At 34.0% G+C, this 12523-nt stretch overlaps 1 protein-coding gene across 3 annotated transcripts in view; it reads right to left on the minus strand.

Moving 5' to 3' along the window:
- LOC137619665 (tetratricopeptide repeat protein 39B-like) overlaps window positions 1-12523 on the minus strand; it is a 175691-nt gene that overhangs the window by 68067 nt on the left and 95101 nt on the right. For all 3 annotated transcript variants that reach the window (XM_068349905.1, XM_068349904.1, XM_068349903.1), the window contains one exon: window positions 10846-10868. In XM_068349905.1, coding sequence (XP_068206006.1) covers window positions 10846-10868 — 23 coding nt within the window. The remainder of the gene's footprint in view (window positions 1-10845; window positions 10869-12523) is intronic.

The raw sequence follows: 12523 nt of genomic DNA on the forward strand, positions 1-12523 counted from the left end.
CTTTGCTTTTCTTAATGGAAGAAATTAAGATGGTTCATTTAGCCAGGCGGTTATTTTTTAAATTGGCAATAAACAAATGAATTCCTGTACTCTCAAATTAAAAAACAGGAATATTTCTTAAGTTGAACTTGATTACAAGAAATGAAAAATATGAATATGTGCTTAAAACATTGGGAATTCTAATATTCCCATAATATCTACCTGATTCCAAGAGAAAAGAAATACGAATATGTACTTAAACATTTGGGAATCTTAATTTTCCCAAAATATTAAATTCCATCAATTTCATCTATACAATACTCTCTCTCTCTCTCTCTCTCTCTCTCTCTCTCTCTCTCTCTCTCTCTCTCTCTCTCTCTCTCTCTCACAGACATATTCATTGTCTATACACCTACCACCTATTCCATCCATTCTCTCTCTCTCTCTCTCTCTCTCTCTCTCTCCTCTCTCTCTCTAGATCGGCAGACTTATTCATTATCTACACCTACCATCAATATCATCTATACAATACTCTCTCTCTCTCTCTCTCTCTCTCTCTCTCTCTCTCTCTCTCTCTCTCTCTCTCTCTCTCTAGATCGCAGACTTATTCATTATCTACACCTACCATCAATTTCATCTATACAATACTCTCTCTCTCTCTCTCTCTCTCTCTCTCTCTCTCTCTCTCTCCTCTCTCTCTCTCTCTCTCTCTCTCTCTCAAATGACTTATTAGTCACCTAGACCTACCACCACTTCATCTACTCAACAAACAACAACAACAACAACATGATACTCGAATGTGTGTGCGCCCGACAGTCAGATATACGAGCCTGTCTCCTTTAAACCCGATGGCACTTTATGTCGGCGAGGTCATAACCTCTGTTACTGAGGCATATGACCACACTCGTTTTAGTTGTGATTGACTCATCATTCATGTGATCAAAAGCACAGAATTGTTATTTCCTGCGTTTTACTTTCATTTATAATTGCTCTGTGATATTAAAAACGGTATTGTGTGCATGCATGTGTACAATGGATAAAATGTATATATATACACACATATATATACATATATATATTAATACATAATCATGTATATATATATATATATATATATATATATATATATATACACATATGCATACGTGTATATATATATATATATATATATAATATACATATGCATACGTATATATATAATATATATATACATATACATACGTGTATATATATATATATATATATATATATATATATATATATATATATATATATACAATAGCAAATCACTATTCAATTAACAAAATCCAATGGTAAAACTTCCATCCATGAAATTAATATTAAACTAATGGAAACAATCTACGGGATATCGACAACACGTTTCATAAATGGCTTCGTTCACTTCATATTAAAATTATTTGATGCGCATAATAGTCAAGGTTTGTCTCTTTTTTTTCCCAACCAAATGTATCGATATACACCAAAAAAATATAAATCAGCATTTTTAATATTTACCAAATTTGTATATTCTCCCATAAAACCTAAAATTCCTCAATAAGAATACGAACATAACCGAAATATAGTAATGTACTTATTCAATATTCCGTCATGAATATCTCTATAATAGCGTGTCATAAATCTGTGTTTAGCTAAGTTACTCCCACAAACACCAGTCACGTTTTCTCTGATAACTAAACAATCGATCATTGGAGATGATGGCCCGTAGACTTTAAATATTTAAATCGGGAATCACTAAATGTCAAATAGTTTATTATTATTATTATTATTATTATTATTATTGTTATTATTATTGTTGTTGTTGTTTTTACTAGCCAAGCTACAACCCTAGTTGGAAAAGCAAGATGCTATAAACCCAAGGGCTCCAACAGGGAAAAATAGCCCAGTGAGGAAAAGAAATAAGGTAATAAATAAACGATATTCACTTGTGTAAACGAATTAATTTATATATCAGAAAATTATGTTGTAACCAACTCCATGGGATTATTTATATTACAAAAAAAAAAAAAAAATTGGAAACATCTAAAGACAGGAAATACTTAGCAATTAATTACCTTTTACTTAATTAAATCTTTGCAAACCTCGAGCGGATTGATATTGAATGTGATCAAACTGGAAATTCTGGTTCAACTCTAGAAATCCCGAAAATGGAAACGGTACATAATCCACATACAACATACGCGTAATAATTATGTGTAAATAATACACATATGCGCGGGTGCGCGCGCACACACACATGTGTGTGTGTGTATATATATATATGTGTATATATATATATATATATATATATATATATATATATATATATATATATATATATTAATATTTATATATATATATATATATATATATATATATATATATCATATACACACACACACATATATATATATATATATATATATATATATATATATATATATATATATATATATATATATATATACCTCTGAAGTAATACCCTCTAAGGGGAAAACATATTCACAATAGGATGGATACAAGGAAAAATCAATATGAAATGTAACATAAATTAGTATTTTAGAAGTAAAAATCGCAATTCGATATAACCCAAACAAAAAAATTATGAAAAGTCCACAAACATAATATGCAACAGTCTTAGTCTGAAAAGCAAAAAGGAAAAGAAAAAAAAAGGAAAAAAAAAATATGAGGTCATCGTGACATTCTGTGATATTTGTCGTAAGGTGGCAGCTCATTACGACTGCTTTAAGATAATAGGTCTTATTTCTCTAGCTTCACAGACGAATTTTGCCTGAAAGCTCACCTTTCTGAGTGGGGATACATTAACGTGGTGAAAGGGTTTGCGTATCGCAATGATCAGTAAAGTTGTACTAGAGTTCTCTTGCTTGAGGGTACACTCGGGCACACTATTCTTTTATATTTCTCTTCCTCTTGTTTTGTTAAAGTTTTTTATAGTTTTATACAGGAAATGTTTATTTAAATGTTGTTACTACTTTTAAAATAACTTATTCTTCCTTGTTTCCTTTCCTCACTGGGCTATTTTCCCTGTTGGGGCCCCTGGGCTTATAGCATCCTGCTTTTCCTACTAGGGTTGTAGCTTAGCAAATAATAATAATACATACATACATATACCAAAGGCACTTCCCCCAATTTTGGGGGGGTAGCCGACAACAACAAGAAACAAAACAAAAAGGGGACCTCTACTCTCTACGTTCCTCCAGCCTAACCAGGGACTCAGCCGAGTTCAGCTGGTACTGCTAGGGTGCCACAGCCCAACCTCCCACATTTCCACCACAGATGAAGCTTCATACTGCTGAGTCCCCTAATAATAATAATAATAATAATAATAATAATAATAATAATAATAATAATAATAGTCAGGGCCACCCATATTATGTTGGTTTTCTGTGAGCGATCAGACTACTCTCCTACCATCACCAATCCGCACTGACTATCGTGTTGAAGAATATTGCCAGACTCCAGACATGGCTAATGACATGTCTGAGGCCTTTGTCCTGCAGTGCAATGCAATTATCAATGCAATTATTTGGTAAGCTACAACCCTAGTTGGAAAAGCAGGATGCTATAAGCCCAAGGGCTCCATCAGGGGAAAATAGCCCAGTGAGGAAAGGAAATAAGGAAAAACTATAAGAAGTTTAAGAACATTATTACCATTATGATAAATCTTTCATATATAAACTATATACACTTGAAAATAACAAGAGGATAAAAACTTCAAAATAAAAAGAGGAAGAGAAACCAAATAGAATAGAGTGCCCGAGTGTACCCTCAAGCAAGAGATCTCTAACCCAAGACAGTGGAGCAGCTGCATTTGTTATTCTTGTTGTTGTTGTTGTTGTTGTTGTTGTTGTACAGGAGATTTGAAGACCAAAGAATTCCACTTGTGTAATTCAATGGCTATTCGAGTAGTAGAAAGGAAGAGGATTGAGTGAATTAAAAATGGATTGATTGATCGAGTGATTGCTTGATTGATTTAAGGTTTTCTGGCATCCTGACATCTAAGATTAGAAATGGAAAACTCGGTACGAGTAATTGAAGAAAAAATTGAGGATTCGCGTAAATACGGTAAATACAGAAAAGAAACCGGAGAAAGTTTAAGAAACTGAACAATAATAATAAATATAGGAAGCCAGGATAAAAACTAAATACAAGATAACTTAGAAGGAACATAACCACTCCAATTGACGTCACTAAGGAAGAGATCCCAGGCAATGACGTAAGAGACTACCACTAATAAGCAATAAAATGGATATTGCTTTCTTCTGTAATCCTTGTCTTAGGATGAGAGAGAGAGAGAGAGAGAGAGAGAGAGAGAGAGAGAGAGAGAGAGAGAGAGAGAGAGAGAGAGAGAGAGAGAGGGGGGGGGGGGGGATTTTAACATAGTTTTAGGCAGTAACAAGGTAATAACAGAATTTAAATCGCTAAGTTAAATGTCAATACTCAAGGTATGAATGAAAACGAAAACATTGCTTTGAAAATTTGGAACAAATACCAATTTAATGCATTTCAGTTAAATCATAAAAAAAAAGAATAAAAAGATCAAGCGCAATGTTTGTATTGGGCTCCAGTAACTTTATAATCAAGAATGAGGACTTTATACACATACATACATTTCTAATAGCCAAACCGACGTTTTAACTCGTCAAAATGATTATTCCTCTTTCGTGTGTGACTAGCTCTTTAATCAAGAAACTAGTATACGCTAGTTTAGATAGATACTTAGATAAGCTCACACATACATTCAACCCTTCCCACACCAGCCCTCTTTCCTAACTACAACTCGCATGTTCGGCAATTTGTGGTTTCCGAGTGTACCTCTATGGATTACCCGCTCTCACCTGAGTATGATTACTCTCTCTCTCTCTCTCTCTCTCTCTCTCTCTCTCTCGCGAGCGTGACAGGAAGGAATATATATATATATATATATATATATATGTATATATATATATATATATATATATATATATATATATATATATATATATATATATATACATACATATATATATATATATATATATATATATATACATATATATATATATATATATATTTATATATATATATATATATATATATATATATGTATATATATATATATATCCAGACACTTGCTCTTTATCATAGAAGGGAAGTGTGCGTGGAAGTACAAACGAATTTATAATATGATCATTTCGGAGTTACTCATACATAAAAATCTATCTACTTTTACATGCACAAGTAATCATCTAATGACAGAATTATATACGAGTTAGATAAGCAGACTGCCAGATAGATCAATAAAGATATTATGCGGTACGTGTGAATGCATATTCACAAGGATGCCGAGTGTACAAACAAAGGGTAAAGCCAGCCAGACAGAAGATGCATTCTGGACTTCAATTCATGGATGAAGGAGATTGACAGAGGCGTTTCAGACTGTCCCTAAAGCGGGGTTTACACGGTCGAACCCTGTTGTCGAACCTGCTTGTCAAATGGTTCGAAGAGGTGGAATCAGCCACGAATGCTTAAGGTTTGTGGACAGTGAAGCCCCGCCCACAAAAGTCAGGCGAGAACTGACTTTCTTCGATCCGTTCGACGAACGTGTTCGACAACCAAATACCTTGTTCACACGTTCGAACATCACTTCAAACACTTGTCTGTCGAACCGCGTTCGACGAACCGTTCGACTGTGTAAACCCACTTTAAACTTGGTCGGACTAAAGATGCTCTTGATTTTTCGCTGTTGAAGGTAACGAGTATCTACAGTAGTAGATTATATAAGGAATCATAGGCACTCGGCAGACATTACCTTCATAATCATTTACCAAGTCATTACAAATCCTTTACCTCATCGTCATCATTATCATCATCATCATCATCTCCTCCAACGCCTATTGCCGCAAAAGGCCTCGGTTAGATTTCGCCAGTCGTCTTTATCTTGTGCTTTTAATTCAATACTTCGCCATTCGTCATTTCCTACTTTGCGCTTCATAGTCCTCAGCCATGTAGGGCTGGTCTTCCAACTCTTCTAGTCCCTTGCGGAGCCCAGTAGAACATTTGAATCATTTACCTAGGTATTGCAAATATGCAAACAACTATAATATCGACAGTATGCACGAGGTAAAATTGTTAATAAAACGTCGTTAAAAAAGTAGCTTTTGTATAAGACTCAGACTCTGCCTTATCGTGCAATAATTTTTATAATTACGATGACAAATATGCCACCGTTAAAGACGAAATTTATTAACTGTTAGTTCAAATCATGAAATCATTTTAGCACTCCGCCTTTTGTTCTCACCTATATCAGTATTATATACACACAAGTAATGTAAATATAATATACACACATGTGTATACAAACACACTCATACATTTATATATATATATATATATATATATATATATATATATATATATATATATATATATATATATATATAAACATATGTGTGTTACTTTTGTATGACACATATTTGTTGCTATGGAGAAGTTGACCAATCTATTTCTATTCTTACTTATTATCAATCCATTTCTCTTTGCCATGCTGTCTTTCTTTCAATTATGGCATGCTACTTAGCTCCCCATTAATTAATGGTAAAATAAATAATATAAAAGCTCATTTCGATCTCTTTATCAAATTATGTTCTATTCATTACAACATAATAATAATGCCTCGGTAACATTCAAATTCAATTGCATAACCTTATAACCTAACCTCCCAAACACTTGCTAATTTGTTATACTTTTATTTCAAGAAAAAACTTATTGATAGCATTGGAAAGATGAAGCTACGAAATGTCACGTTACGTTCATGTAAAAATATAGTTTTTTCATGATTATAATACTATATTTCTGAACTCTTTAAAATTGCATAAACTGGCAGAATATTAAATAAAATTAGCAACCATAAAGATCTATAATTCATACATACATATATATATATATATATATATATATATATATATATACATACATACATACATATATATATAATATATATATATATATATATATATATATATATATATATATATATGTATATATATATATATATATATATATATATATATATATATATATATATATATATATATATATATATATATATATACATACATACATACATAAGACGTGTACCCCATGAATCATATCTATATGGAGAAGATTTATTTTTTCCAGCTTCAGTGCGTGTCTTAGAACACCCGAACTTTGTAAAACTAAATTGCTATTATTAAGATGGATTAAATCTCTCACCATATCATCCTTCCCACTGCTAAATAGATTAATTCATCCTACATTATCTGGGATCCCAAGACCCCAGATGAAAAGAGAGTAAGAAATTATTTGGAGAAAACCTTATTTTTGTCAGGTTTTATGCATAAACCTTGGATGGGACTTTCACCACAAAAATGAATATTTTGCAATAAATAAAACTCTAAATCTCAAATCATTACTGGTGAGATATCGAAATAATGTGATTTAAGAGTGGTTTTAAGACAGGATATTTTCCTTATTACTCGTTTTTGGTTCGATTGAATAGTAAAATGATACTATACACTAATACATCCTATTTGCAATTACACTGAAAATCATTTCATCCCCACGGCTGTAAATTAAAGCTTTGAAATGTATGAATGTCAACATTAATTCGTGTTTAACCACGTTTTGGTAAATCAAATTAAATCTTTTTCTGTGACCATGAGTTTCGTTTTCTTTGACCAGTGTCGGATGTTGCTAGGGGTGCCTTAAATAAGTTAACATCCGTCCATTGGACTCAAACACCGTGGTCGTTGACAAAAAATATATTAAGTGGTTTCTATTGAGACCATTTTGCAGGATTTGATTAATTTTTTATCGATATATGTCGTGGGAGATTGCATATCATTTACACGGGAACAACTACAATATTTCACTAAGAAATATTTTCATCAGACCTTTCCTATAGACTGAAACTTAATAAATAAATGTTTCAGCTACTAGTTTTTTATATTAAGGTCTTGAAACATTCTTCCAATCTTTTCATATGTCTATCAAAAATATATTGTAAGCATAATTTTTAAAAATCATAATTATTTTGCATTTTCTTCGCTTAATTCAATCCTTACACAAGAGATTAACTATAAGAAAAAACAACTTCAAGGTTATGTACAAATATAAATCATTGTCAAGTGGGGAAAGACAAACTAAATGAACAAAGAATAACAACAAAATGCGGAACAAAGTGTCCACTTCAACAAGCTCAAAGGCAATCAACTGCATCCGAAAAAGTTAATTGGATATAGCGAACCTACGTCACACTGTAGATACCAGGAGGGGAGCTAACAAGATTTCAAAATGGTATAGGGTATTGATATTCATTGGATGGTACAGCTGGATACAGGAGTTTCTGGTACACCTCACTCCGAATAAGTGCACCCTGTCCCGGCCATGGATATTCATTGGATGGTACAGTTGGATACAGGAGGTTTTGGTACACCTCACTCCAAATAAGTACACCTGTCACGGCCATGGATATTCATTGGATGATACACTTGGATACACAAGGTTTTGGTACACCTCACTCCGAATAAGTGCACCCTGTCACGGCCATGGATATTAATTGGATGGTACAGTTGGATACAGGAGTTTCTGGTACACCTCACTCCGAATAAGTGCACCCTGTCACGGCCATTGATATTCATTGTATGGTACAGTTGGATACAGGAGGTTTTGGTACACCTCACTCCGAATAAGTGGACCCTGTCACCGCCATGGATATTCATTGGATGGTACAGTTGGATACAGGAGGTTTTGGTACACCTCACTCCAAATAAGTGCACCCTGTCACGGCCATGGATATTCATTAGATGGTACAGTTGGATACAGGAGGTTTTGGTACACATCACTCCGAATAAATGCACCCTGTCACAGCCTTACTTTGCGGCGAGTAACCAAATATATAGTGTAGGGATATATAGCAGATCTTGTGAGTGAGGCTAAAGAGAGGAACTCGTTGTGCAGTATGGGTGTGGCTGGATACTCTTCCTCAGAGCTAGGTGTACCGGAAATGACTCTGTCCAACTGTACCTACAGGTATTTGACATGAAAAAAAAACTGAAGCATAAATGGCAGGATTTGACAAACATGGAGAGAGAGAGAGAGAGAGAGAGAGAGAGAGAGAGAGAGAGAGAGAGAGAGGGGGGGGGGAGACTTCAATGGATATTCACGAAAAGACGAAACTGGAGTTTATAAAATCGAGACGATTGCCCTAAAAAGCAAGGCCGTTTTAGAACAAATTATTCCACGTTACGAAATTTTTAAAACTTTCAAAAGAACGTTAAAATGTAAAATCTGTTTTCAAAAATGCGTCAAGAGATCATTGGGTTAAAAAAAAAAAAAAAAAAAGCCACCTAATCAATTCATCGACTTACATAATCTGTCATTAGAGCCAGCATGTGCATTTGAAAAAAATTCGGAGAGAGAGAGAGAGAGAGAGAGAGAGAGAGAGAGAGAGAGAGAGAGAGAGAGAGAGAGAGAGAGAGATAAAATCACGCACCATGGCTATAAATCACTTCAATCTATTCCCGCTTCGACAAGTGACATGCGGTTTCTATTAAGACTGATTTTTGGAAACTGATGAGTAACTGCGGATTTCACAAGACTAAAAACGCTGTATAATTTCGACTTTCTCAAAAATCGAATTATAAAGTTAGGTAAATATTCATGAGAAAAAATCCACTGAATTGATCTTGCTAATCATCTAATATAAAAAGCAAAAACTTAGTCTAGAGAGAGAGAGAGAGAGAGAGAGAGAGAGAGAGAGAGAGAGAGAGAGAGAGAGAGAGAGAGAGAGAGAGAGAGAGAACCACTGAAGCAAATCGAACAGAAAATTAAAAGGTAAGAGTAATAGAAAAATGTAAGCTTTTACATTTTCTTCAAAAGGAACGAGGGGAGGAATTTTAGGTTGGTGGAGTATGGTCCAACCTTTAGGAATGGTATAGACATTGTTGCCAACTGAATGTTCATCTTACAAATACAAAAGCCACTGATATTGGCAACAAGGGGCCTAGAGTGGAAAACAACTCGCTAGGCTACATTAGGTTTAGGTTAGGCTAGATTATGTAAGGTTGGTTTTAGATTAATTATCTATTTTGCACCTTTACAATAACAAGGCTACATTAGGTTAGACTGGTTCCTATTTTGCATCTTTACAATAACGGAGGGCTACATTAGGCTAGATTGGTTTAGGTATGGCTAGGTTAGATTATGTTGGGTTGATTTTAGAATATTTATCCTTTTTTTACATTTGCACCTTTACAATAACGGAGGGCTACATTAGGTTAGACTGGTTCCTATTTTGCAACTTCACAATAACGGAGGGATACATTAGGTTAGACTGGTTCCTATTTTGCAACTCCACAATAACGGAGGGCTACATTAGGTTAGACTGGTTCCCATTTTGCAACTTCACAATAACGGAGGGCTACATTAGGTTAGACTGGTTCCCATTTTGCAACTTCACAATAACGGAGGGCTACATTAGGTTAGACTGGTTCCCATTTTGCAACTTCACAATAATGGAGGGCTACATTAGGTTAGACTGGTTCCCATTTTGCAACTTCACAATAACGGAGGGCTACATTAGGTTAGACTGGCTTAGGTATGGCTGGATTAGATTATGTTGGGTTAGTTTAAGATTAATTATGCTATTTTTCTGTTTGCACCTTAACAATAATGGAGGAACACTTACTAAACCCACTGCATCTGATTATTACGAGAGAACCGTTTGGCGTTACTAATTATTCTGGGTTTTTTTTTTAACAGTACTACTTATTATTGCTTTTTTTTTGGGGGGGGGGCAATTTAGAAAGAAATTACTATACTCACTCCTCGTTGGCATCTTCGAAGACCTGGAAAGAGAATAAGAAAATATAAGTAACTCATTTGAATTTATATATAATCTCATGGAAATTATGTATACCAAACAAATAAACATGATAGCAAAATTCAAAATATGTATCCATAACCATTTAGAGAATACTTAAATTGTTTGTAGTAATGAAACCAAATGTATGAAATGATACATGCAAAAGAAAATATGGTTGTTTAACAATTCTGTTGTATTATTATTATTATTATTATTATTATTATTACTTGCTAAGCTACAACCCTAGATGGAAAAGCAGGGTGCTATAAGCCCAAGGGCCCCAACAGGGAAGATAGCCCAGTGAGGAAAGGAAAAAAAGGAAAAATAAAATCTTTTAAGAACAGTAAGGGCATAAAAATAATTATTTCCTATACAAACTATAAAAACTTTAGCTAAACAAGAACCAGAGAAATTAGATAGAATAGTGTGCCCGAGTATACCCTCAAGCAAGAGAATTCTAACTCAAGACAGTGGAAGACCATGGTACAGAGACTATGGCACTAACAGTTACTTCGAAGAGCAGAACATCATTTTCTTTTCACGAGAAATTTAATATACACGATAACCAACTTTAATCACCTGCAGTTTAAATTTACAAAATCATATTTTCGAGAAACGAGTGACCTAATAAATGAAGGTACCTTCAGAAAAAGCTAAAAGTCACTTTATATCCTTTTATAAGTTGTTTTTCGAATACGTCCAATCAGCATACTCATAAAATATTAAATATGAAAATGATTAAGCATATCTCAACCTTTGATACAAGATGAAAACCTATCAATATAATCCTGTATTGGCCAGAGGTCTCACGAAATGCACTAGCCAAATTCGCCTATGTTAACGTGACATATGAAAATGTTAATAGCTTTCAATAAATAATGTATATATATACATATATTTACCACTTATTCATCAGTTTTTATCGGCTTCTGTCATAAAAGTTCGAAACTTTTATGCTGAAGCGAAATTTTAAATGCTAAATTGATAGATAAGCACGCACGCGCAAACGCACAGGTTCAATCCTTCCCACCCACTCCCCTTTTTCCTAACAACAACCCGCTGGTTCAGCAATTTGTGGGAGATTGTGGTTTCCGCGTGTACCCCTCCTCCTTTTATTAAAACTTATTTTCCAGAATTCATTGTTGAGTTTTCTCTCCTTGTAAAATGAATTTGCCAAATGGGGAACACTTCGGTGTTATTACCAGTTTCATTTCAGCCTTTCCCCGTGAAAGTCATTTACCAAATTAATAAACTACCTTCTTTCTTGACCTTTAAATGGCCCTCCGACCTTTTGAGAGAGAGAGAGAGAGAGAGAGAGAGAGAGAGAGAGAGAGAGAGAGAGAGAGAGAGAGAGAGAAATCTTCCCGTTATATCTGCCAATCAGAGTAGGATGGAGGAAACAATGGGGAAATTATGACCACGAGAAAAAAAGAATAATTATCAATAGGATAATAAAAAGAACTGACAAATAAAAAGTAAGAAGGGCAACAGATGGGTGCAGGAAATGGAGGAACGAAGGAGTAGATAATAAGGAAATAAGAAGCGAGATGCGAGGAAATCGATTGCAAGCAACAAACAAAGAAATAGAATAGGAAGAAATTAAAAGGAAGGAAAAGAAAAGAGGTGGGAGGAAAAGAA

Source organism: Palaemon carinicauda, chromosome 26 (assembly GCF_036898095.1).
Source record: "Palaemon carinicauda isolate YSFRI2023 chromosome 26, ASM3689809v2, whole genome shotgun sequence".
In the NCBI taxonomy this organism is placed as follows: Eukaryota; Metazoa; Arthropoda; class Malacostraca; order Decapoda; family Palaemonidae; genus Palaemon; species Palaemon carinicauda.